At 53.5% G+C, this 25537-nt stretch overlaps 5 protein-coding genes across 5 annotated transcripts; 4 read left to right on the top strand and 1 right to left on the bottom strand.

Annotated features, from left to right (window-relative positions):
• Nucleotides 1–89: 89 nt before the first annotated feature.
• On the top strand, nucleotides 90–2227 carry CDEST_06262 (Putative major facilitator, sugar transporter, major facilitator superfamily). Its single transcript, XM_062922421.1, has 2 exons — nucleotides 90–606; nucleotides 682–2227. Exons 1-2 carry the CDS (start codon nucleotides 326–328, stop codon nucleotides 2072–2074), a joined length of 1674 nt encoding a protein of 557 aa, XP_062778472.1. The 5' UTR covers nucleotides 90–325; the 3' UTR covers nucleotides 2075–2227.
• Nucleotides 2228–12258: 10031 nt separating this feature from the next.
• CDEST_06261 (Putative pectate lyase PlyH/PlyE, pectin lyase/virulence factor) lies at nucleotides 12259–13658 on the top strand. Its single transcript, XM_062922420.1, has 3 exons — nucleotides 12259–12918; nucleotides 12983–13281; nucleotides 13341–13658. Exons 1-3 carry the CDS (start codon nucleotides 12503–12505, stop codon nucleotides 13388–13390), a joined length of 765 nt encoding a protein of 254 aa, XP_062778471.1. The 5' UTR covers nucleotides 12259–12502; the 3' UTR covers nucleotides 13391–13658.
• A 3411-nt stretch (nucleotides 13659–17069) lies between these two features.
• CDEST_06260 (Putative HAD-superfamily hydrolase,subfamily IIIA, polynucleotide kinase 3 phosphatase) lies at nucleotides 17070–19470 on the bottom strand. Its single transcript, XM_062922419.1, has 7 exons — nucleotides 19158–19470; nucleotides 18929–19095; nucleotides 18751–18866; nucleotides 18098–18697; nucleotides 17981–18042; nucleotides 17788–17930; nucleotides 17070–17736 (listed from the first exon to the last, which is right to left on the bottom strand). The coding sequence occupies exons 1-7, from the start codon at nucleotides 19354–19356 to the stop codon at nucleotides 17569–17571; spliced, it is 1455 nt and encodes a 484-aa protein (XP_062778470.1). The 5' UTR covers nucleotides 19357–19470; the 3' UTR covers nucleotides 17070–17568.
• A 141-nt stretch (nucleotides 19471–19611) lies between these two features.
• CDEST_06259 (Putative mediator complex, subunit Med18) lies at nucleotides 19612–20622 on the top strand. Its single transcript, XM_062922418.1, has 2 exons — nucleotides 19612–20172; nucleotides 20231–20622. Exons 1-2 carry the CDS (start codon nucleotides 19730–19732, stop codon nucleotides 20604–20606), a joined length of 819 nt encoding a protein of 272 aa, XP_062778469.1. The 5' UTR covers nucleotides 19612–19729; the 3' UTR covers nucleotides 20607–20622.
• Nucleotides 20623–22813: 2191 nt separating this feature from the next.
• On the top strand, nucleotides 22814–25453 carry CDEST_06258 (Putative auxiliary Activity family 9). The gene is made up of 3 exons (XM_062922417.1): nucleotides 22814–24243; nucleotides 24343–24767; nucleotides 24824–25453. Exons 1-3 carry the CDS (start codon nucleotides 24121–24123, stop codon nucleotides 25251–25253), a joined length of 978 nt encoding a protein of 325 aa, XP_062778468.1. The 5' UTR covers nucleotides 22814–24120; the 3' UTR covers nucleotides 25254–25453.
• Nucleotides 25454–25537: the final 84 nt, after the last annotated feature.

The raw sequence follows: 25537 nt of genomic DNA, 5'->3' as shown, positions 1-25537 counted from the left end.
CATCTCTCTGAAGCGGGGGGACGGAAGGGCACGCGGAGATGTAGAGGGGGGGGAGAAAGATGGGATGTGGAGGGGACCTACTGGGTAGAGTATAGTGTCAGCATCTCCGAACACCCAGACTTCAAGTATTAATACGCATCCAGTCCCGCGGCCTCTCTCTCTGCTTTTATGCCCCTTCAACCGTCGTGTTCACATCTCCCAAGCCCTCACACGTCTCTCTCCTTCTTCTTGCCTTTCTTCAGCAGGCCTGCTAAAGGATCGAACCGACACTTCGTTCGTGCGAGAATATCCCCCCCTCCTTCCACCTCCCCGCATCACCTTCAAAATGGCTGGTGGCGGCGTCAAAAAGCCCATCAACATCTTCAAGCTCGGAGACCTGGGTGAACCCAAGGGCGTCTTCAACTGGCGGCTATGGTTCGCCGTCATCTCCTTCGGCCTCTTGGGTGCCGCCCGTGGTGTCGATGAGGGTCTTATCTCGGGTGCCTTTGGCTCCAAGGATTTCCAGAGGTTCATTCACTACGAGACCTACAGCGAGGTCGAGCAGACCAACATCAAGGCCAACGTCTCCGCCATGGTCCAGCTGGGTTCCGTCGCCGGTGCCCTCTTGTAAGTTTTCTCCTGATGTCTTCACACCACCTGTTCCTCTACCAAGCAGCAATGCTAACCACGTATATTCTTCAGTGCTTTCGTCATCTGTGACAAGATCGGCCGTATCTGGGCCACCCGCCAGCTCTGCGTCGTCTGGATCATCGGTATCGCCATCTTCATGGCCAACAACGGCTCCCTCGCTGCCGTCTACGCCGGCCGCTTCATCGCCGGCCTCGGCGTCGGTCAGACCCCCGTCGTCGCTCCCGTCTACCTCGCCGAGATCGCCCCGGCCTCCATCCGCGGTCTCTGCACCTGCGTCTTCACCGGCTTCGTCTACCTCGGCATCGTGCTCGCCTACTTCACCAACTACGGCTGCCAGATCCACCTCGGCGACAACACCCACAACCGCTGGCTCGTGCCGACCTCGCTGCACATCATGTTCGCCGGCATCATCTTCATCCTGACCTTCTTCCAGTACGAGTCCCCCCGCTTCCTCGTCAAGCAGGGCAAGATCGAGCAGGCCACCGAGACCATGGCCCACCTCCGCCACCTCCCCGTCGACCACGATTACGTCACCCGCGAGATCTACAACATCCAGCACGCCCACCACGAGGAGCTCGAGGCCAGCAAGGGCGCCACCTGGTACGGCAAGGTCAAGGAGCTGTTCCTCGTCCCCAGCAACTTGTACCGCCTCTACCTCTCCACCATGGTCCAGTTCCTGTCCCAGTGGTCCGGCGCCGGCTCCATCACCCTCTACGCCCCGGACCTGTTCAAGATCCTCGGCATCGAGGGCCAGAACGAGTCCCTCCTCATCACCGCCGTCTTCGGTGTCGTCAAGCTCACCGCCGCCGTCCTCTGCGCCCTGTTCCTCGTCGACGTCATCGGCCGCAAGCGCGCCCTGCTCACCGGCATCACCCTGCAGGCCATCGCCATGATCTACGTCGCCGCCTTCCTGACCCACGTGCCCCTCCTCGGCGTCGACGAGTCTTTCAAGCTGCCCGACCACCTCGTCGGCGTCAGCAAGGGCGCCATCGCTATGATCTACGTCTCCGGCTTCGGCTGGGCCCTCGGCTGGAACTCCATGCAGTACCTCCTCACCGCCGAGCTTTTCCCCCTCCGCGTCCGCGCCCTCGCCACCTCGTGGGCCATGACCCTCCACTTCGCCAACCAGTACGGCAACAGCCGTGCCGTCCCCAACATGCTCGCCTCCACCTCCGTCGGCGGCATCTCCCCCATGGGCACCTTCTGGTCCTTCGCCGCCATCACCCTCATCGGCGGCGCCTGGGTCTGGTTCTTCGTCCCCGAGACCTCCGGCCGCGCCCTCGAGAGCATGGACCGCCTGTTCGAGCTGCCCTGGTACAGGATCGGTCTGTACGGCAACCAGGACGCTGAGGAGAGGGACATCGTCCACAACGAGAAGCAGGAGGCCGCAGAGGCCGTTCTCGGCGAGGCGGAGCACGCCGAGAAGAAGAGCGCCCACGTGTAAGAGTGCAATGGAAGGAATGGGGATGGACAAGGAGAAAAAACAAAGGATGCTAGAGGCGTCCTACGGCCGAAAAGGGCATATAATGAATGCGATATACCCAATAATGATAAGATTTTCAATGTTACCTCGTGGATGATTCATCCTTTTGGTCCGCCTTTTGCTTTCGTTTGTGTGTTATGAACGACCAACTGTCTAGATTTCGTATTGTTCTCATCACGGACTCGCCATCTACAGTCAAAACTATGTCCGACCCGAGTGTAAAGTTCCGGGGTCGGCAAGGCCTTTCCCACCACAACCTTACATCAAAGATTGCAGCGGAATTAACGACTCAGCGAACAGGTTTGTCCAAGAGGGAAACACTCCTACATCTGGAACCGATCTTTGAGATTTTCAACACACCCGGAAACTGGGCCATGTTTAACATGAGCCTCCGAGCAACACTTCCACAGTTTCTATAATCGACCATGCCGGCGATGCTGATACCAAGAGTGTAGGGTATGTTACGTCCTACAATTAGTTCAAATTTGCAACGTTATTACAGACGTACCTACCTGTCTGAGCTATCGTACAAAACCATCTCTTTCCATGACTGCATCCGTCGTCGCTGTCTATCTGTTACCGCTCCAGTCACGCGGTCCGAGATGGATAAGATGTTGGGGAAATTGCGCTCCGATGCTTCGTGACGAATGCATTCGGACTGGGATGCACCCAAGCAACTGACTTGATTGTCGCCCTCTCACCCGCGCATTCTGACTCACGCGACGGAAAAGACGGAAAAGCCCATCCCGGGCGGGCTGGGCTGCCTCCCCGGGTTGCTTTTTCCCTGTCTCGTCTAAACTCTGCGGTCTGAAACTTGAAACTCTTGAAGGAAGCCTTTAACGGAGAGAGGTGAGGGGAGGAGCAGCGCGTGGCAGCGTGTTGGCGCCTGGACTCAAGGGTTGGAGGAAGCGGTTGCCCTGTCTGTCATGGACTCCTCGGACATGGATCATCGCCGGACCAAGGTTGCGATGATTCTCAACGCCGCAACCAAATTCTCTCTCTCTCTCTCTCTCTCTCTCTCTCTCTCTCTCTTTCTCTCTCTCTCTCTGCGCTACATGAAAGATTTTCACCTGTCTTGTAGGCAGAGACTCAAGGCTGTACAGTAACTTGCAAGCTTTAGGCCTTTCTGTCGGTTTTTACACAAAGGAAATTTCAAGAAGAAAAAGAGACAGAAGGAGGATGATGGTTCGAAGATTTTCACGAAATATGTAAGTAGTTAGAAGCGTGTATATTCCTATTTCTAGAATGAAGACATGGGGCGAAGGGCGAGAATTCACACCTGTCCGGAAGTCATCTACGTCTCTAACCAAGTTCTGGACCAGATTGGAGCATTCTTTTCGATCATTAGTTGAAGTGAGTATAGCATGTCGTTATGCATTGCTGTTTTCTACTTCAGGGAGTCTTCGGACAGATTAACCTGCTGCCCCAAGAGAGGTTGGGCTTGGCTCTCAAGACATGCAGGATTCCCTGCACGGATCCAGGCGAATGCGACATCTCAAGATCTTTGCCCCCATGATCGTCATTGATTCAATTATCTGGTGCATTCTTGCTGCGAAGAAGGTGACATTTTGGGTCTGGTGGGAACAAGAGATTATGATGGTCAGCATTCCATGGAACCCATCCGTCGTAACGCCGACCCAACTGTATCAGTTCCACAAGGCGGCTCACATCTCATCAGCGCATGTTCTGTCGATATTCTCAGTGTAACACATGATTCCTTGCGGAAGTGGGAAGCACTATGCGTCGCTGCGTGCGGCGTCGATGACGTTGAAGTCCTTGACAGGTTAGCAACCAGTCGCAAGATGGAGGGGGAGCGTGAAGAGAATTGAGAGACACACAAGCAAAAAACACCAACAGCAATCTATACAGACGAAGAGCGAGGCTATTTACAGCAGCTATCTATACAGATCAGCCAACCGGTCAACTCTTCATCGGCTTCACCATTTGGCCCAAACAGACAGTGCTTTGCTAGAGCCATTCCATTCGTCTATGATGGATAGAGAAAAAAAAGAAAAGATCATACATAAACTTGGGCAAAAGGACAAAAGTAAACGGGCCCTAACCAGGGATCGAACCTGGGACCTCTCCCAATCTGTTCTGTCTGAAGACAGCCCTAAGGGAGAATCATACCGCTAGACCATCAGGGCAGAAGTTGATGTGGAGTCATGAACTTGTTGGAGTTGCGAGGCCGGAACCGAGCTTTTCACGAGCTTGCGACGGGGGCGGCGGGTCTCTAAGTGGAGGTAGCCCACCCGCCGGCTAAACTTCAAGACCTTTCAAGATGTTAGGCTAAGAGCCTGGATAGGGACCTTAGTGTCTATTCAAATATGATAGAAGCTTAGCAGATTGCTTACCAGTTAGGAAATAACCTGTACGTACCTATACAGATGTCGCATTTTTCCAGGTATCATGAACTCTCATCTTCGCCTGCAAAAACACAAGTTCCCCAATTTTACATTGATTTATACGTTGTCAGTTCTCGTCTAGACACAGCAGCATAACTGTACCTAGACGTCTACTGCATTGTGTTTCTTTCTTATATTTAGAGGTACGTAAAGGGGCTATGTCTCCCTGTAACAAGCTTCTTACTATCATGGCGTGTATATAACACAAAATAACGAGTTAACGATTTCGTTAATTGGCACTATTCATTTTCTATTTATGACTATTTCTGGCCATCTACAACGAAGTTGCTGCTAGGGAGTTGAAGGGCCCTTCTCTCAGCTCGCCCTGTGTTCTTGTGCTAGGCGCATAAGTGCGCAATCACCATGAGTAGAGATACTAGAGGAAGAATATCTTCCCAGATACTTTGTGAGCTCTGCTCTGGATCACTGGAAGATTTTCATCTTAACTTTCACTATATAGTTTCGGTGGTGGAATATTACAAATTCACGAGCATCCCCTCGATCGTTGTTCACGGTATTAATTTACCAGCATTGGAATTGGGACAACCGTCGGTGGCTCGAGCTGCTGGTATTGGGTATATCGCTGATGGTTTTCACTACCTTGATAGGGCAGAGAGAGGTGCTAATAGCACTTCAAGAAGCAAAACATTTATGCCTGTGGGAACTTTCAGTCGCATGGATGTCGAAGACCTTGACTATTGAACATCGCAGAAAGCCAACCACTAGTGTTGTGAACATGTCATGTTGCGAGGAGAGGCTAGCTTCAATTCTTTGCCTCCTAATAGCCGAGTTGTAACCTATGAGTTCTGATAAACTGCAATCGTGAAACTTCAGGTAAGTAATCTGCTTGATTAAGCTCGGAACTGACAGTATACTACACAGGAAACGTTCGACATTGCACTAGACGTTTACTGTTACTATAGCCAATGTAGATGCTTTTGGTTGACCCAACGGAATGATTGTGTGAAGCTGGACTTGAATTTTACCGGATCGGTGTGTGACTTTTCCAGCGATGCTTTAATGCGCTTCAAAGACACTCTGTTATTCGTGATTAGCCTACTACATGAATCATAATCATGACTCTCAATGTCTACACGCATGTGATGGTGACTAGTAGGAAAACCTAACTTGACTTAGAGAAGGCATTTAATCTTTTAATGATTGCGCCCTCTCGCAAGTCGAGGAACAACGGACTTTTGTGCGCTGAAGTACGGTGATAGTTGCCCTATATGAACGGACTCATGGCCGAGTCTGTAGAAACAACACCGTTCACAGGTGGAAACTTACCACTACTTGCGGCAGGGTTGCACGAGAGAGATGCAGTTTTCTCTGGCATCACGGTTCAGTTTGAGCACGGAGTACTCAATGACCATGCTCATCATCTCGTCATGGACTGATCCGAAAATTTTATCTCCAGGTGAAATAAGATGGAGAACAGGTCTTGGGACTTTCCTTGTGGACGGCCCAGCGTGAATCGCTTGGATGACGAATGGCTTGGATATCCCAGTGACAGTCTTTTGGTACGTGCTTTTGTGGAAACATGTGCTCATCTCTGTCATGCGTGAATGAAGTCTTCATTTACTGATCTATGCCGGAACCAGACCGTCCATCACGACACGTGCGACTCCAGTTTGACCCAATTTTCCAGAAAAGTGGAAGAGAAATTCTCTGTGATGTCTCTAGCACTAGGGCAATCATTTCGGGTTCCAAAGAATGATGAGGTCGATTGTAATCTCCCATGATATATTTGCAAGAAAAAAAAAAGACATTCTGTTATCTGAAGACGGCCCAGGTTTAACATGCTCCTCTTGAATGTTGAGTAATCAGGAGCAGATCCTGACTGCTACTGGTAGTTCTTGACGTCAAGATTGATATCATCTCCTCATTAAACGAACCATAGCCCGGTCATTAATGTTCAAGTGCACGTGGGAACAGGCACGCTGTGGTCGCACGGCTACGTGGTTCAAAGTCAAAAGTTGCAAGTTGTTTGTGCTAATGCGACCGAGCTTCCATAGCGACATGGGGGGGCTTCAAACCCAATCCAAGGCCATTTGCCTGCCATGCGCAATTCGAATCTCTTGCACGGCCCCGAGGCAGAACTGTGTCCGCAGACTGCTGGTTCCGAAGCCGATGTCAGTGTTGACTGCTGATGCCGAACCCGCCTCCACTCGTGCGCCGACTTATCTTCCCGAAATCCCCGGCCGCGAGTACAGTCCATTCGAGTTTGCTTCCTATCCCTTCTGGCCTCCCCGGACTGTATCTGACTTTTTACTCAAGATCGTCCCCCGATCAGCAGAATGTCAGATATATTGAGTCATGTAACCCTGGGTGTTTCCATTTCGATCGTAACATGATATGCAGTCACGAGCGCGTTCATGTTTCACTCCACACAGAATTCCATAATGTTTTCCCGCCAATCGCCAGGACTGGCGTGATTGTTTGCTCGGAAGAAGAGAAATGGATGGGATGTCGAACCTTTTACAGACTTGCTTCATTCTTGACGACAGGGGCTTGATGCCGGAGAACGCCATAACTGGGATCACATAGTAATATTGAACGCTGCGTCGTACTCGAGTCCCCCCATTCGTCATTGCTTAACAAAGCAGTCGAGCTGCGATCGCTACTACGTTCATGAAAACAGTGAGGCTAAATGCGCAAAACAACACCACGTCGCAAGGGAAACTTTTTATGGGCGGTAAGCAACGTGCAGTCCGCAGTAGCCCACCTGGATATGAAGATAAAATTAAAACAGAGGCGGACAAGTCATGGACTCTGGGCGAGACCGTGGCGATATCCACTGATCTCAGCCATAGGCAATATCAACGACGCAGGCAGCAGTTGGACACGGCGAGGGACAAGTTTTTACCCCAGCCATGCGGAAGGTTCCGTGGCGAACCGAGAAGTGCTGACGTTGACCGCCTCCCGTGAGCGGTTCATAGACAAGCAGACGACGTCCAGGGCTCGCTCAGACTAGGAACCGGAGGCCCTGATCCTTTCGGCCGATGTAGAATACAGAGAAGGAGTCTCAGCAGCGGCAGTTCCTGCGGATGGATGGTATTGCAGTTACCCATCCACGTGAGTTGTCCATACGCAGCACCAAGCAAAACAAGAGCCGAAAGAGTGCTAGGGGACGGAGATTCCGCTAGTCCCTGAGAACGGTAGTCATCTGCTGGTAACGACTGCCTGCGGGACCAGTGACACCATGTGCAGACCTACAGCCCACGTAGACCCCACATCACAATGTAAGGCTGTGGGTTTTCCCCTGTCTCGAGTGGGCTGCGAGTATGAGCTTGTTGAATTGCTGGGGAGCATGGCGGGGACCGACGAGAGACTATTGACTGATAAACCACAAGTAAGTTCCCTCAACGTACGGTCCCATGCGGCCGACATGACGGCGGTTGTGGTGCCGGAAAAGGGCCCGGGAGAAGTGCCGCCCAATCGGCCAAACGCTGGCTATCACTGAAGCGAGTCTGCTGGTCCTCGCCGCTTCTCTCGTTCAAACTGGGCAGCAGTCCCGGCCTCAGTCTCTTGTGGCAATTTTCTAGCGGGAAGAATAGATTGAACTGAAAGTAGTTATCTCTGCAATACGGACCTTGGCTTAGAGGCAGCATGGGTGCGCTGTATGGCATCCCTGGCCCCCGAGTAAAGAAGCGACGGGTCGGTTGTTGGCATTTGGCGGGAGCACTATCCGAAAGATCTTGCTTGCTTGCCTTTGCCTCATGCTTCTTCTCCCATGTCTTATCGCTAAGTCCTATTCCCGCACGATCGGATGGCCGAGCGGGTGGATCGGGTAAAGGCCAGGTCTTCTCGAAGGGGTTCCATGCTGATACAAACCGGTCACGAAGTCGACGAGCAATTGCAACACCACCGGATCCCTGTTATGCCCCAACAACAACATAAAAAAGACGGATGAGGGCCGGGGGAGGGCTGCCATATTCCGAGATGTTGTCTGCGATGGAGTCGCCCGCCCAACCGGGTTATAGAGGGGGGGGGGAGGAAATTCGGGAGTTTGTCCGTGGACATATCGTCAGGGAAATCGTCCGAACTGGGATTGCCGTCATGCTTACATCCCACCGGCCCCCTTCTCAGATAGTCCAAGGCCGTGATGGCCCAACCAAAGGGGTCGGCAGCAAATACGATTGGGTTGTCTCCATAGGGAGTTTACAGTGTTGCACATATATGTTGCAACCGAGAGGTCCAATATGCGGTACGGCAATCTGCAGGATGCGTTTATGGGGAAGCAAAGATAACATGGGTGTTGCAACGTACGGATACGATACAGTATACTATAGCCAAGAGATCCTTGCAATTAAAAGCTCGCCGCCTGTTCGCAGGCGTGGTAGGTTGGAGGAGGGGGGGGGGATGGGGCGCTTCATGATGGAAATCAGGGGGTCAAGCAGGGTCATCTCACCTGAGAACGCAGAACGCAGATAGATTGCTGGATGTGAAATGGCCCGGTCCGCTGTACAAACATGTCATTGGGCAAGTTTCGGCAAGAGATATTGTTGCTGCGTCGTTTTTGTCATGCGACGGCTAGCGGTCTCGGGCATAGAGATAGTGTTTTACTGGCGGGCCTCTCGTCGTAGAACGATTGAGGGAGAAAGAGAGAGAAAGAGAGAGAGAGAAGGGGGGAAAGAATGCCACGCAACGGCGGGCGCCCCTGACTTTCACAGGCTCCCAGAACCCTAGGTTTAATGGAGAAGACTGCTTGCTGGTCTAGAAGCGCGGCGCCAACTTAGCATCGTTGGTACTTTGGACATCCTGACTGATGCTTGTTGCTGGTTGTGCCCGTTTGGGGCGCAATATCGGAGTGGGATTCATAGAAGGAGAGTATCCACTCGCAACCCCCCCCCAGTCCGGCATCATCATGGCCAGACTCTGGTCTACCTGCCTGCCTGCCTGCCTGCCTGCCTGACTGCCTGGACAACTCCGTCCGGGGGCTCGGGGGGACCGCTTCCTTAATGACCGACTATGGTCCGTCCCAGAAGAGGCCTCTCAGAACGTCCGGACGGAGGGCCGGAGCATCTCCAACTCGGCGTTCTAGTTGGGCGTGATGGAAACGAAAGAGAGTTTGTAGAGAAACGCCAACAGGCGGAAGGTTTTCTGGTGTTTTTGGAGGCCAAAACGAACTCTCAATGATTGATCTTCTGTCGATTGGAGCGGGAGCGCTGGCCAGCTCGAGCCGAAAAGTGTGCCGATCTATGGATGTCTTGGCGCACTATATGACAATACGTCTTGGCAACTCCTTTCCCAGATTGTCTCGGCAACCCTCAGGCCCTCTAGAAGTTGGAGGAGGAGTGCCGAGTGGGAATCCAACGAGTCGAGTCGGTCTCGCATTGGTGGATATGAGGTGGTGGTGACCTCTCTGGAGAGGGGGGGAGGGTAGAGCCGGGGGGGGGGGGGGGGGGGGGTTGAGAAATAGTGTTAAGGTCGCCAACCAGGGCTTTCACCCGATCTCCGCTCCCATGTTCGCCTGGGTTTACCCGCGATTGCAAGGACAGGACATTTCGGCGACGAGCGGGTGCGCACACCGCCACGATAGGTACGATAGGATAGGCACGATGCCAGTTGTGCATCCTTAACCCCCCTCCCCGTTGTTTAAACCATGCCTCGATGCAACAGCAGTCGGAGCGTCTCCGAGAGGACAGGAAAACGCAACGGCGACGGTGACACGGAGAGCCTCCTTTTTTTTCCCGCCTTGACGCAGGTTTTCTTTTGGTCAACTGGGCACTGGAGCAGTTGTGCACACGGCAGGCAAGCAGGGTAGTATCCACCAGAATTCCAGACGGCGCGAGTTGGTGATATATTGCAGAAACTGGAGCATCTTCGGCTCATCATGGTGCGCACTGCGCCCGGCGGGGGTCCATCTGGGATTTGTTTGCAATTTAGACAAAAGTCGGGAGACGAATGATTCGACTCAGAGTGCGACCCACAAGAGTCCAGTGCACAGATGACGGAAAATTAGAGTGCGGTGTGTTGAGAGTTTTGATCAACGCAAACAAGCTCGTCTCAGCGAGAACGTGCCCGTCGCCATTCTGCCCATCGCCCATCATCCCCCCCCTTGCCGCTGGCCCAACTTCTTTCTTCGGTCTCAGCGGTACCCCGGACAGCTGATTAAGGTCGAAGAGCATGACAGGGGGGTTGACATGTGTACAGGTATGTGTGTGTGTGTCCTTGGACAGGACAGGGACGAGGTTGTGCGGTGAGGAACGAGACTGCGCCGTGCACTAACTAACACATGGCGTTGATTTTCAAGAATTAATTCTCAAAATCAATACTCTGTACCAATAACTTGCCACACGGTTTTAGAACCCCGTCTTAGGTTAGCTTCTCCCTACCAACGATGTTCGGCATACAGAAGCAGAGCGTACCCAGTTGTCGGTGCGCTCCACCAACTCGCAGTCAGGGAAGGGGGAAAAAAATTCCCTAACAAAAATCCTCCGTGAAAAAAAAGGTTAACCGAGAAAAGCTCAGCGTTTGCGTGGAGCAAGACTGGGTTTGGCAGTGGAAAGCCCCCTTCCCCCAAAAGACAAGAAAAGAACAAAACTGCCGACACCGTTTCGACAAGCTCGCTAGACTGCAAAAGAAAGCAACTAGAGCGTCGGTTTGCGAAAGTGACAGCTTCTCAAGCGGCTTTTGGCCGTCCGAGACCGTCAGCCCGGGAATTGCACAGGACCGCGGCGACGGGTCTTGTCTTGACAGACGACGTTGGTTCCCATCACACCCCCCGAGGCCAGAAACAGATGCGCCCCAGCTCATCTCCCTTCGATATACAACCCGACCGGGGGGTGGCGCCCAATAGGAGGCCATCCCGCGCGCTAGCGGCGGAAACATTGCAGATTATGGCCGACCATCTTGTGGTCTTTTCTGCTCGAGGCTTCAGCTCCGAAGCGCGAACCCCCGGACGAGGTGCAGAATTCTCCAACCCCTCTGACCTTGCAAACTCCACAAAGAGACGACCCCCTTGTGGGAACTGGCCCAAGGGGGGGGGAGGGGGGGAGCATCTCCAATCTTTTCTTTTCCACGCTTGACATAGTCCAAGCCTGTGTATGCCATGACCCTGTGACAGGCCCCCTGGCTTGTTTCATGGTCAACCAGGAACGGGCGCCACTCTTTAGACAAATACGAAATGCGAGTGAGGTCAACATGCTCATCTCATGGAAACACGGATCCATCCCGTTCTCATGAAGCACCGTCATAGGGCGCTGCCCCCCTTGAGCATGGTCGTGGGCAAATTGTTCATCCCGCCCGGGGATGCCTTCCATGTCATCTCATGGCCTCTTCAAGCAGCCTTTCTGCTTCTGGATCCTTGAAACGCCCTGATCCTCCTGCTGGGCGATTGAGGCTCGCCGAAGCCCCCGAGCCCAGTCTCTTTCATATCGAGGTGGATCTTATGAACAGGGAGGAGAGGCATTGCCCGAAATGATCCTCCCCCCCTAACTAACATACACACACACACACACACACACCCGCCCTCGTCAACTGAGCACTGTGAGCTCGGCCAGAGCAAGGCCAGATTTGCGGGCTGCGGGTTCTGGACGAGCCCTCAGCGTATCCCGGCTGTGGCCAAAAGCTTGTGTATCTATGTCAATGTGAACTACTGTACTCGACTACCACGGCGGGCCCACTATCCAAGTCTTGGCAATGTGATGGGGGACGCATGATCAGGATGATTGCTGCGGGAAGGGAAGGAAAGGGAAGGGTAGGGGGGAAAAGAAGGTATGTTGAATGGAGAAGGGGCAGAAGATACGATAAGATTTTGCCCGGCATCGAAAGATATAAGAAGGTCGCGACATCCCCCATCATCAACCGTCTTTCTTTCTATTCCTCATCACTTTCATCAGCATCTTCCGCTACAGTCTCTCTTTACCAATCCAACTACTCACATTCTTTAACCCTGGTGGTTATTCATTCATTTTTTTACAACACATATCCAACTCTTCCAACTTTACGTGTTTTCTAAACCAACCAACCACATCTCAAAATGAAGTTCTCCGCTGTCATCGCCGCCATCTCGGCCACCGCTGCCTTCGCCGCCCCCGGCTCCGAGTCCAGCCCCAACAACTTCGGCGCCATCGAGAAGCGTGCTTCCTTCCCCATCCCCGCCTCCAAGGGAACCGTCACCTACAAGGCCGCCCAGAAGGTCTCTGGCACCTTCGACGGTGGTCTCAAGACCTACGGCCGTGGCGTCAAGTGCACTGGCCAGGCTGAGGGTGGCGACAAGGACGCCGTCTTCATCCTCGCCAACGGCGCCACCCTCAAGAACGCCATCATCGGTGCCGACCAGATCGAGGGTGTCCACTGCCAGGGCTCCTGCACCATCCAGAACGTCTGGTGGACTGCTGTCTGCGAGGACGCTCTCTCCCTGAAGGGCGACGGCAACGCCAGCGTCATTGGCGGGTAAGTGATTCTTATTTCGGCTCCGACAAGCTCAGGAGCAAAGTGTACTGACTTCCCATCACAGTGGTGCCCGCGGCGCCTCCGACAAGGTCATCCAGCACAACGGTCTCGGCACCGTCACCATCGACGGCTTCACCGTTGTCGACTTCGGCAAGCTGTACCGCTCGTGCGGTAACTGCAAGACCATGGGCAAGCGCTCCGTCGTTGTCAAGAACGTCAAGGCCTACAACGGCAAGATGCTCACCGGCATCAACTCCAACAAGGGTGACACCTCCACCATCACCGGCACCTGCGCCACCTCCGTCAAGGAGATCTGCACCGAGTTCCAGGGCACCACCCCCGGCAACGAGCCCAAGAAGCTCCGTAAGTCATGACTATCGCCATCTGCAAATCGAATTATCAAGCTAACGAATTTCCCAAAGGCACCGGTGCCAGCTCCGCTTGCAAGTACTCCACCCTCAAGGCCTGCTAAGCGGCTCGCTCGAGCTGTTGGTTTTCTGGGGCTCCGGTCTTGGTCGCCGGCGCAGCTTGCTGCCTAGGCGGTCGTGCAAAACCCGCACTCAGTCTCTGAAAGATCGCGAGTGAACTTCGTTTTTGGTTTAAAGAGAACGGAGGGAAGAAACCACAACCACTTCTTTTCTGTGGTGTGTAAGCTGATGCGCATCACTTGGCCTCTTGGCCTTTCAATGTACATATGGACATGGGGAGCATGTACCTACAATATAATCCTCATGACTTCATCTTGCCGGTTTTCGCTCTTTGCCCAACTGTGACAGTGATCTGTTTGACGTGGTGCGAGTTTTGTGGGGGGTTCAACTTCAACCGCCAACATTTAATCTGATTGAATGTCCGGAGTGGCAGGTTTCAATCCGGAGCCGAATTTGGACGGGCTGTAACGGCCCCATTTTTACAGTCGGCCGGCCGCTAGTCCGGCTCTCCTTCCTTAGTTCCTCCAGCTCTGTTCCATCTTGCCGATTTCGTTTATTGTCAGCTCAATACCATCACTCCGTTCACAATTGCTCTCGCAGAGCCCTCGCACCACTATCATGTTAGGGCACCGACGATACTTGGTGGCGATCTCACACGAACCGTGTCAAAAAGAACTATGGATCATTCAGCGACCTAGTAGACATGCAGTACATTCTTGTTGTGATTCTTAGCCGTAGACTAGTGAAATACGACTGAGTTTTCAATTATAAAAGTTTCTAGCAGTGGACTCGTAATGATGTTATTTCTTCTTGCCTGCTTTTGTGTGCACAATGCACTTGGCGGCTGGATCACGTGGAGCTGCCCTGCGAGCGTGGCGCAAAACTTCACCTGAGTGATGTTGGGTGTCGTGATGTGTCCCCCCCACAAACCTTAAAAAATAAACATCGATAGATCGGATCTGCCAAAGCGTGTTCATGCAGGTCATTCATCCCGTCCCATTGCACCCACCGTATCTCCCGTCTCGGTTCTCCTCCGCAATGTCGCCAAAACTTTAATGCCAGGACGCTCGTCAACGGCTATCACGGCAGCCCGGACGGAGCCAACGGCACCACCACGGCATCGCGGCACACACAACCGAGCCAAGCTGGGGCGGGACGCGTCAACCTCGACCCAAGTTTGTTTCGCATCCCGGCAGATGATCCTTGGTCCCCCAGCACAAGGGGCTAAAAAGAAGAAAAAAGAAAGTACTGCTGCTGCTGCTGCTGCCATTTCTTTAAAAGGACCTCCCTCCATCGAACCTCCATTGAGCCAAGCCTTCTTACTATTCATTCATCGACGACCCGCGATCGATCGCCTTGGAAACACCATCATCACAACTTTACGATACTCGATGCCGCAGCTTTCCGATACACCGGACTTCGTTATTCGATCCCAGCTACCACCACCGGGCAACATGGCATCGGATGATGATGGTCTCACTCCAATCATCAGCTGACAACTCCCCTCGCTCTCTGTATCCGTAAACGCCTTTTTCAGACCCGAAAACCAGGACCATAGATGGTGCCCAATCTTGGGCCAAACAAAACAGAGGAGGATACAACGGCCGGATATGTCTCGCCAAGGGAGGAAGCCGGTGCCCCTAACAGCTTTCGAACACACGACGTTTTGCTCGATCATCCTCGTCCCGCCGAATGCCTGAAATGACAGAAGACATTGAACGATATCCCAAGACGTTGGCCTGTCCTTTTTCCGTGAACAGCTGTACCGACTAGAGCGATCAAATAGAGGATTCACCACGACCGCTTGTGGTGGCTCTGTCTACATTGCTCAGCCATCAACTCGACGAAGACCGAGCAGGACGACACGACGAAACACGCATAGACCAAGATGGAAGCCTCTTCGTCCTGTTCACCATTCCCTACAGGCTCCCTTGACGCGAGCTTGGCTGGCAGGAACCGCCTGAATCACCCGCAGTCGAACTCAACCGATGGCTATAACATCTCAAACCGACTACTGCATTATTATCTCACGACAGGATAACTGACTTGCTTCACGTCCAAGTGGCACCGGCTATGAACACAAAACTCTCGTTCTTAACCCGCAGGCCCCCTGTCAGGGGCGCTATACAGAGTGAAGAGGTCAACTAAGAGGTAGGTGTAAATTAGTGACTACATCCATCTCTGGCTTTCTTCCCCCTATAAGTAGGAAGAAGGAGGCCCTTAAATAGACCCCTGGGCCCCTATGGCGGGGCTCCGGGGGGCCACGGGTGCCCTCAAGCGCTCCTACGTAGCTCCAAGGAGGTTTGATGAGGCCGTCCGTATACCAGGAGTCCTCCATTCCTGGCCTCGAATCCTTCAGTCCCTGGGTGACCGATAATACCCCACGGAGCTCGCGATACCCCCTAATAATACCGACACCGGTGCTAGAGTATTATGGGTGTGGTACAGAGCGAAGAGGTCAGCTGAAGCAATATGGGTAATCTAGTGATTTGGTTCATATCTAGATCCTCTTAAGCTCTATTGGCAAGAAGGCTGTTCCAGCCGGGGCTGATGCAGTCCCCAAGATACTGTTCTCGAGAGTGCCCCCGAGAGATTACATAAACTGCAGACCTGACAGTAAGACAATCACTAATGGCGTCCCATGGATGATGCCCATTGTTCGTCTGATATATACAGTCTAGATACATCGTTGCCCACCTGGCTCTTCGGAGTATAGCTAGTGATACTCTCAAAACGCCCGGCTCGATCGTTGAGGTTGGAGTTAACACCGACAGCTTCAGCAATGCATTGGAACCCGATGGCCTACGACTGCAGTGATTCTTGAATCTACAAATGATGCGGAGCCCTTGTTCTACCTTGGGGGCTTCCAGACCATACTTTAGTCTGATATGTCCTGTTGCTACTATTGCCTTTCGAGTGAATGGTGTCACCATCCAAGTAATCTACGCTGATAAAGCCAGCTCCAAGAATCCTTCCTCTGGAGCCTATTTACCCTCGAATTGAAAATCCGGGCTCACTACATCCGTTCCTCTTGCAGGTGTGCTGACAACTGTTGAGAATCTAGCTAAGACGTCATGCATGCTCGTTGATTCGTCCGGGGATCAGAATCTGCCTCAATTCTGTTTTGTCCTGGAGATCTGGGCATTAGCAGGGTTTCTGCAGGCATCAGTGTCGCTCTAGACAATCTCTGGAAGCAGAGCTAGTTCGTTGCTGCATAGAGGTCATGCCGGTTTTGGCGCAACAAATGACATCACTTTCAAAGACAGGTGTGTTACCTGAATAATTAATTTAGATTTCGAGATTAAGTAGGGATGAAGACTGTAGCAAGGATAAGGGTATGGATATTAGGTACCTAGCTGTTACACTTCCGACTAGACTTAAAATACAAAAAGGACCTATAATTAAATCGACAGATTTACTTTAGTTACATGAGATTATAGCCGCTCGTCTCTAGTCTTCTACACGCTTTTCACACTACTCCATGCCACCTCAATCAATAATGTAGACAAGAGTCTGGCCTCTTGGAGACAAGAGATAATTGCGAGTTTATAGTCTCAGGAATCAGTTCACGGTTCAGGATCAAGCGAGCCAATCGGATCTGTTGGCACTTGACAGCAGCATGGCAAGGTCTGGAGGAAGCGGTGCTGTTGAAGCGTCCAACCCCAGCTTGTTGAGTCAGAAAAAGCAGGGTTGGGATACGTTTTGTTGTCTGCGAGAGGATGTGTTGGACCGCAGCAATAGGAGGGAGTGTTTGATGGCCTACTTGCAAACTTGCGGATGCGTAGATGAGATGCTTGAAGAAGCGGGGAGAGGAATGCTTCCCCCCACCCCCCTTGAGGTTGGCACCAAGTCCTGCAAGGAAGGGAATATGGCGTGTCTGGCTCTGACATCGATGCCCCGCAAGATATATTATGGGTTGTATTGCAGGCATCTGTTCCCATTCAGTAAGCGCGAATGGAATGTGAGACAGGGTCATGGATCCGACAGAGAGACAAGGCCTGCCTGCAGCAGCCTGCTTCAAAGAGACAATCTCGAGAGTAGTGAAATGTGTTGTGAAGGGCGCAACTGTGTCGGCAGTATAAAAGGCCTACGGGAATGATATTCTCTAGGATGACTCCTCGGAAACCCGCGCTAATAATCTACCCGGAGCTGCTATCGACGAGCGAAACGACATACGTGTCGAGTGTCGTTAAGACCCTCCGGAATCATTCCATCTGGGCTATCACAGCCAGTATTTGGCCCAGGCTTCATGCTCTTCCTTAGTTCCTCGGAAAGAAAAGTCAACCTCGATGATGTCCTGGAAGCCCTCCTTCATCTTCGGCTCCTTGAAGCGTGACTTGAAGCCATTGAAGGCCATTTTTGGCAGAGCAGTCCGAGACTCGGGATTGAGCTGGCAAGTCATTAGCAGGTGTCATGGCGACTGGGTCACGTCCAGGCTCACAATTTTATTCATGGACCGCACGGCGTCGTTGTGCTCGCAGATATGTAGCGGTGTCTTGAACCACAGGCATCGGATGGGTAGCTGGTGCTTCTGTGCCAACTGAACCCAGACCGCTCTCGTATCGGGATCCGCGTTGGTGTTGTCTAACCGGCGTGAGTGAGTGAGTCGTCAGGTAAGATACCAGATAACTGACCTATTGCGACAGATTGTCCGCCCTCCAGCAGTTCTTTGGCAGCCTGGACGCACTTTTCTCGACTACAAACATGTCAGTAAGACTGGGATTCTTTCTCGAGAAACAATATCAACTAACGTCTTCAATATGTCTTGATTGATCCGTTCATATCCCAGTGGCTTCAGGTGCTTCCAGAAAAACGTGCTTTTGCCAGCGCCAGGCGGACCGCAAGACAGAACGATGTCCTGTTTGTTCTTCTTGTCGAAGAGAGATTCTGTTCCGGAGGACTCGGAGTCATCTGGATATGGGTAGTGGACAACGTCGAACTCTCGAACAAAACTTCTTGGCTTCTCGCCTAGAAAGAACTCCTCCGGTGTCTGATACTCGATGCCAACGTTGTCAGCGAAATTCCGATCAGAGCAGCTGAAGTCCTTTGCGGTTTTCGAAGCAGCTATGCGACCTCCTGCATCACCGACGAATATGCTTTGCTTCAGGTCGACTTGGTCAACCAGGTCGTAGTCGTCGCAAAGCTCCTTCCACATCCCCGGCCGCGGTTTACGGTAGATATCCTTCTCAGTTGCGGCGTATATAGTTGTCGGGATGTCGAGCTGGGTCAGGACGGCATTGACCTTTTGCTTGAACGCGGAGACTCGGTCTTTGGTCGATTTCGGGGTCTTGGCTTTGGGGTCGGCGTGGAGAACAAGACCGGCTTGGTTGGAAAGGACCACGATGCGATACCTGACGATGTTAGCTGGTCCTGCAAAGAAGACAAGACCGCAGAAGCGACATACCCCTGGTCGTTGTACATCTCCCTCAACTTCCCGGGAACAGTCGGGTGCCACCACTTCCAGTCCACAGCAGCGTCGGCATGTTTCTTGCCAGACGCTGTTGCGATCAGGGTGGAGTCCTGGGGCGGGATGTGTCAATTACCCTCGCTTCGGCCAGAAGCAGTCGCTCAAGCTACCATACCAGGTCAAAGGCAGCAACCTTGTTCCTCTTCTCGGATTCGGTGGGGGGTTGCTCTGGTTCGTAGCGGCCGACAAGCAGAGTTGCGGGGGTATCATCGTTCGGGGCGCGTTCGGTCCAAATCGTTCGGTCTTTCGGCTTCTGGGACGATGGCTTGAAGAAGTTTGCGACTGCGCTTTCTTCAATGTGTTAGCAATAGTGCCATTCGTGTGAGAGTAGGGGCATCACTCACTGGTTGTGCCGCTCTGAACCTTCCGCTTGGCCGGCGGCGGCGAGATGGAGTCTCTCTGTTGCCGCTTTGCGGTTGAGGAAGTGGACGATGACATTGCCCGACTTGTGCGTAATGTTGGGGTTCCAAACAGAAGGAAGAATGTCTTGGTGTTGGTTTGCGTCAAAGCGGTCCAGACATCGAGGCGCGAACAGCTGAACATCGGGTGCTTGAAGAAAGCTACCTAGGTACGAACTTGCCTTTGGTGGGGCCGGAATCAGGAACAGAGACAGGCAGAGAGACGACAGACAGCTCCTGCCTGCAGCCTGTCTCCCATTAGACCGCGACCACGCGCCGGGGCAATCGCGCACGGTGACGGGCGTCCACGTGATCGTCTCCACTAGCGAAGCCCCCATTTGGCTTAGCGTAAGTCGTTTCCGCCGACTCTCAAATGCACCGGGTCTCTCCTCCGACTCTCAGTGAGCTTCGCCTTCACGATTCATTCCCCTGCCCGGGTGCTGAGTCTCACCCAAGTCTGCACTCGCTTTCGGCCCCCTTTCCAGCATCATATAGTCGTCAATTATCAGCCACTCGCGATGTACGAGCTCTTTCTCACAACGCTTGTCGACGATGATGACATCCAGGCGGCTTGCTCCGTCCTGGGCGGTCTTTGCGCCATGCCCCCATGGCAGAGTCTCCATCGTGTGCTCTACTTCAAGGGCCCGGCCAAACCTGGCGGAATCTCGAACCAGAACTCAATCCCCAAAACCCCACGGAAAGACATACAGATGCTGTGGAAGGACCTGCACCAGCAACTGAGTCGTCAATCCTACATCCTTCAGGCCCGATATGAGGTCTTCAAGGATAAGGACTTCGGCCCGAACGCTCCGGAACTGGACTTCAATGCGCGCCCCGGCACCCTCCGATGGACCGACTTCCCTGACCCTCCCCAGAACCGCTCGTCGGTCACGCAGCGTAAGAAGACGGAGATCTGGGACCAGAAGAACTTGTTATCTGTTATGAGAGACAACAACTACCAGTACGTCATGTCGCTCGTTGGCAGATGGCGATGAGGGCTGAGGTCTGACACAATACAGATTCAAAAGCGAGGCTGTAGAGGAGACGTATCAATTTTTCAGAGACGACGTCGAGTTTTGCTTTTCCAGACACTACATCCTGCAGATGAACGGCGACAATGGCCCTCTCACGCAGACGGCCACGTGGGATACCATGTCTCCGGCCGATCCGGGACGGCGTTGGATGTTCTTGATCAAGGTCCATGTGCATCAAGACAACAAGCCCGACGAGATTCTCAAGGCTCACGAGCAGTTGGCCAACATTCGACGCGAGCTTGAGGGTGTCTTCGATTTTAAGATGTTCGACAGACGCATTCACGATACTCGCGTCGCAGTCGAGATGCGGAACGCACCTGCGCCGCTACCTCAGGTCATGACCGTCACTGATCAGCGGTAACCGCGGCGAACCTACCCGAAACGGGGGGGCCCGCCGGTTCTGACAGGGCGTACGGATACTCGATGAAGAATCATCATTTCGGACATCCAGCCAGACTGTGAAAGCAGCCAGGGTCAACGGAGCCCGTCCATTCAGTTCAATAGATGATGGCACACTATTGAAAAACACGCCCTAAAGCAGTTCGAGCGCCGCAAGAGATGCTCGAGTATCGTGTGCTCGTAGCTCGACTGTTTCGAACAGATGGGCATCTTGCTAAAAGCACAGGCACTCCTTGAGACTAAAAATAGTCAGCCGGTCAAGATGGTGATGATTGCCGGGCCTGGAAGCCATTGCCACTCGAGTATTGCAACATGTGAAGCCCTGCACCCCAGTCAACGTCTGCCATTGGTGCAACTTGCTGGCATAAACATCTCAAGTTTTTGTCCCACGGCCAATCGAGGAGAGAGAGGGGGGGGGGGAGGGAGATGGATAAACAAAGGAATAAAAGCGAGGCAAAGAAACAGCATTCATCAACCTAAGGGCCGAACGGTAAACACCCGAGGAGCAGAGTGTTGCGATCTGCATTTGCTCTTTGCATGAAGCAAGGAGTGGGAATAGGCGTTACAGATGAGAGCAAAGAAGGGAAAGGTTCTGTTGATCGCAGGCCAAAGACAAATGGCTGCCGGAGCGTGGGAACCCACAAGTTCCAGAAGATTTCTTAGGTCAGGTGGGCCGACGTGTCTCGTCGAGAGTGCGGATAGCGCAAAGCCACAAGCTCATTCAGAGATGACATCGAGCCTATTTCTTGTCTTACTTACGGTCTGGATGCCAATGTTTTAGTCGGATAGAGGTGCCGGACTGGGCTCCAGCCGTCGTCAGTCAAGCTGTCAATCATGAACTGACAGTTCCTAGTGTCATCCATCAGCCATTGGGACTCGAAAGAGGAAGAAAAAAGGCTTATTATTCACTTTGGATGTTGCCATACGTTGGCAAATGTTGCCATTGATCAACACGGTCGTATTTCTTCTGCTTGACAGAAGTCTTCGAGACGCTGCTTGAAGATTATAGTGAGCGAGACGACTTGAAATGAGCATTTCGAAAAGCTTCAACCCGATGCACCGCCTTCGTCGCACAGCAATTCTCGTAATGCACAGGCGACACGCACGGCCACTATGAAGACCATGCGGCTCAGATGTTCTTTGGGTCGCTGGCTGGATGCGCTCTCTGAGGTCTGAAGTAAGGTAGTGACGTACAACATCCATTCCACTTGCCACCAGCGCATGGCCAGAATAATTGACCTTATTTCTCTCGAAAGCGGCACGAAATATGCCAAGTCTTGGTGTCTTGCCGTTTACCCCCCGTCGCGTTGCGTCGTTGCGCTGCCCCCTCCCTTGCAGTCAGTCTGTTGGCGCCATCATCCATGCAGTGCAGGTGCAAAGACCAGCTGCCCAGGTTTCAAGCTGATTAAATTAAACGCAGCGGTCAATGAGTGGTCTGGGTTAGTCACCTTTCTTCTCTCGACTCTCCTCCCGCTCGAGTCTTCCCACCATCTGCATGTGGCGGGCATGCAGGAAGCAAAGTCGATGGGGGAAAAGAAGAAAAAATCAGTTGCCCTTCCCCCCCTTTCACGAGAGGTGCGTATCCGTACTGGCGGCCCCCAAGATCTAGGCCTGTTTCAGTCGGAGATGATTTCCCTCTAGACGCAGAGAGAGCCACAATATCATCCCCACAAACCCTCGCATAGAGCCGAAGTGCGTCGCAAGCGGTCCAATATTTCCCTCTCTGGAGCCGTGAAGCTGCGAGTTGGAACAGAGGGAAAAAGGGGACCCTGTGATGTTCAGATGCGACAAGAGCAGGTCAAGGCGCGAAACGGGTAGAACGAATCGAGCCGATCAGCAACCGCAGGAACCGGCATGTTGACTCGCGACTGTCGAGGGCGGCTGTGAAGCGCACGACACTGGACAGTTGGATCTCTCTCCCAAAGCCCCCCTATCTACCCGTAACGCACGTGTCCGCCAGCGACGCTGGCTCAGTGGGCCAGGTGACGACCGAGAGGTGGCCCTTCAAGGAATATGACCACTTTGGGTGATACAACCCATCGGGGCACCAAACCCTGGCCATCCCTGGGCGAGAATGACGATCAAGGTGTCCTCTTTGACCAATCGGAATCATTCAAGTCCAGGGGTGGGTGGGCTTTTGCCCAAAGAGCTAGCTCGCGGGGACCCGAGGAATACCAAGGAACTCAAAGGTATTGCGGCGGCGATCTCGCGATCTCAAGGTTTAATCTATTCAACGTCAAGCGCGGGTCGAAGCTTATCAGGCGACATTTCGGGCAACTGGTAGTCGACGAACAATAGACAGCCTCGAACGAGAGACATTCACCGGACTAGTCGCTCTCGGGGGCCAGAACAACTACAATGACTTGTCAGGTAAGCAAGCCGCACATCCCGCCTGTCTTATCGCGGGAGACCCAAATAGCGCCAGGGGTAAACATGCCGTCTGTGTTTCAGGTTCGGACGACCAGAAGGGGGGGAGGAACGAGAACTCCAGGGTCGGCACTGGTTGGACGAACAGCCCAGAACAGCGATGTCCTCCCTAGGGTTTAGATTAAGCTCGGGTTTCGATTTGGGACGAAAAAAGACGGACGGGCGAGGATCTTGTTCCTCCCCCCCCCTCCAGACCACCCAGGAACAAGCGAATAGGCAGAAAGGGCAACGGCGCAACAAGGGCAGCGAAGGGGGTGAACGCGCCAACAGCCAAAACCAGGCCCTCGACCCGGGCTGGGCGCTTCAACCGCGTAGCCGAAGCTGCAAGGCACGCATCCCGCAATTTAGACACAACAGCGGCCATCCCCACAACGTTAACCCTTTTCGAGATTATTGCTCCAATGAAAGACGGTGGACCGACGGCCTTGATGCCAGGCAGGTACGCAGGGCCAGGGCCATAATTGGGTTTGGGAGGGCGGTTGTTTGCCTGCGGGAGAGGGTTTCCCATTCAGTCCTGACGACTTCCCCCCCCCCACCCTTGCCCGTCGAGATTAACTCTCGTTCGAGGTTGAGACATCCCCGGTGCTTAATTGAACCGGTGAGGCGGTGTCAGTCGTCGTCTTTGGGGCCAGCGGGACGGTCGGTGGATTGGGAAACGGCTCTTGCGGTCCCCCTATCCAGAATTTAGACTTGGCGGTCCCATTTTGGCCTGACCATGCCCGCGGTGGGGGGATGCGAGTGCGATGCGAGGAAGAGTCTATGGCGAAGAGAAGCGAGAGGCGGGACCGGGGGGGAGGGGGGGATCGAGAGTTGGCGAGGCATACATATATACTCATGTCTGCTCTCGTCGACAAGAAGAGTTTCCTTTGATTCTCTTCATCAGCTTTCAGTCACTCATCCGTCCACTCTTTACTTTCAGTCATTCTCTCACCTCGACGCCGGCGTCACTTCACTCATTTTCTCACCATTTTTGTGTGTGCATACGCTTCTAACGCCCGGAATCACCGTCCTTCTTTACCAAAAAAACAACAACCAACCCAACCGTCAAGATGAAGTCTTACGCTGCCCTCGCCCTTACCGCCTCCATGGCCAACATGGTTGCCGGTCACGCCATCTTCCAGCAACTCTGGGTCAACGGCGCCGACCAGGAGTCCAGCTGCGTCCGCATGCCTGTGAGTTTACCTACCGAAGCGGAAGACGAAAAACAAAAAGAGAAGAGAAAGGGACGGTTTTGTTTGGGCGACAAGAGACTAATATGTCCATCATTATAGGCCTCCAACTCCCCCATCGAGGACCCCACCTCCAACAACATGCGCTGCAACGCCGGCTCGGCGGCCGCCACCTCCACCTGCGGCGTCAAGGCCGGTGACACCGTCACCGTCGAGATGCACCAGCACAACGACCGCGACTGCACCAAGGAGGCCATCGGCGGCGCCCACCACGGCCCCGTCATGGCCTACCTGAGCGCCGTCGACGACGCCGCCGCCGCCGACGGCTCCACCCCCTTCTTCAAGATCTTCGAGTCGGGCTACTTCGCCGAGAACAAGACCTGGGGCAACGACCTCATCAACGAGGGCTGCGGCAAGCAGAGCTTCACCATCCCCTCTGACATCGCCCCCGGTGACTACCTCCTCCGCGCCGAGACCGTCGCCCTCCACGCCGCCGGCTCCGCCAACGGCGCCCAGTACTACATGTCGTAAGTACACTCGCTGCACCTATCTTATGACATTTTGCTTACATCTATCGTGAAAGCTGCTATCAATTGAAGATTGAGGGAACTGGAACTGCTAAGCCTGAGGGTGTCTCGTTCCCCGGTGCGTACAAGGCCACCGACCCCGGTCTGTTGATCAACATCTACAACACCATCACCGATTACGTCATCCCCGGCCCCGCTGTTTACGGCGGCGGCTCCGGCTCCGGCTCCGGCTCTGGCTCCGCTCCTGCCCCCTCTGCCCCTGCTGCTTCTGCCCCCGCTGCCTCTGCTCCGGCTGCTGCCCCTACCTCTGCTCCCCCGGCTGCCAGCAGCGCCGCCGCTGCCCCTACCACCCTCGTCACCAAGCCTGCCTCCAGCGCTCCTGCTGCCGCCCCCACCGCTCCTGCCAGCCCTGCTCCCAGCACTGGCGCCGGTGCCGGCTGCAAGAAGCGCCGTGCCCGCAAGGCCCGCCGCTCCGCCAAGTACTAAGTTCGCTTATGCTCGATATCCGGGCGTGCGAGTTGAAAGTGTGGTAAAAAAGACAGGGTTCCTCATCCAGAAGGGGAGGGACGTGTATCTTTCCAGGTAGATATTAGAAGTGTTCATGTACATAGTATACCGCGTAATTCTGCGATTTACGCCCTTTTGAGTGGCACCAGACAATACAACAAGACTTTTTCCTTGTTCAATCATTTTTCTGCTTCCGTTTTTTGCGAGTGACATGTGTAAATTGCTTTTCTGATGAGCTGTTCTCACGCGCTTGTTTCCCGAAC

This window comes from Colletotrichum destructivum, chromosome 4, assembly GCF_034447905.1.
Source record: "Colletotrichum destructivum chromosome 4, complete sequence".
Classification (NCBI taxonomy): Eukaryota; Fungi; Ascomycota; class Sordariomycetes; order Glomerellales; family Glomerellaceae; genus Colletotrichum; species Colletotrichum destructivum.
Note: the sequence above shows the minus strand (reverse complement) of the source record. Positions and strands in the feature narration are given on the sequence as shown.

Excerpts from the sequence above, each read along its gene's own strand:
- CDEST_06262 (XM_062922421.1), top strand. The coding sequence starts at position 326 with ATGGCTGGTGGCGGCGTCAAAAAGCCCATCAACATCTTCAAGCTCGGA. Across the intron at positions 607-681 it reads TCCGTCGCCGGTGCCCTCTT|TGCTTTCGTCATCTGTGACA; the intron begins GTAAGTTTTCTC and ends TATATTCTTCAG.
- CDEST_06261 (XM_062922420.1), top strand. The coding sequence starts at position 12,503 with ATGAAGTTCTCCGCTGTCATCGCCGCCATCTCGGCCACCGCTGCCTTC. Across the intron at positions 12,919-12,982 it reads AACGCCAGCGTCATTGGCGG|TGGTGCCCGCGGCGCCTCCG; the intron begins GTAAGTGATTCT and ends TTCCCATCACAG. Across the intron at positions 13,282-13,340 it reads CAACGAGCCCAAGAAGCTCC|GCACCGGTGCCAGCTCCGCT; the intron begins GTAAGTCATGAC and ends AATTTCCCAAAG.
- CDEST_06260 (XM_062922419.1), bottom strand. The coding sequence starts at position 19,356 with ATGTTCAGCTGTTCGCGCCTCGATGTCTGGACCGCTTTGACGCAAACC. Across the intron at positions 18,043-18,097 it reads AATCAAGACATATTGAAGAC|TCGAGAAAAGTGCGTCCAGG; the intron begins GTTAGTTGATAT and ends ACATGTTTGTAG. Across the intron at positions 17,737-17,787 it reads TGCGGTCCATGAATAAAATT|CTCAATCCCGAGTCTCGGAC; the intron begins GTGAGCCTGGAC and ends ATGACTTGCCAG.
- CDEST_06259 (XM_062922418.1), top strand. The coding sequence starts at position 19,730 with ATGTACGAGCTCTTTCTCACAACGCTTGTCGACGATGATGACATCCAG. Across the intron at positions 20,173-20,230 it reads ATGAGAGACAACAACTACCA|ATTCAAAAGCGAGGCTGTAG; the intron begins GTACGTCATGTC and ends GACACAATACAG.
- CDEST_06258 (XM_062922417.1), top strand. The coding sequence starts at position 24,121 with ATGAAGTCTTACGCTGCCCTCGCCCTTACCGCCTCCATGGCCAACATG. Across the intron at positions 24,244-24,342 it reads CCAGCTGCGTCCGCATGCCT|GCCTCCAACTCCCCCATCGA; the intron begins GTGAGTTTACCT and ends CCATCATTATAG. Across the intron at positions 24,768-24,823 it reads GGCGCCCAGTACTACATGTC|CTGCTATCAATTGAAGATTG; the intron begins GTAAGTACACTC and ends CTATCGTGAAAG.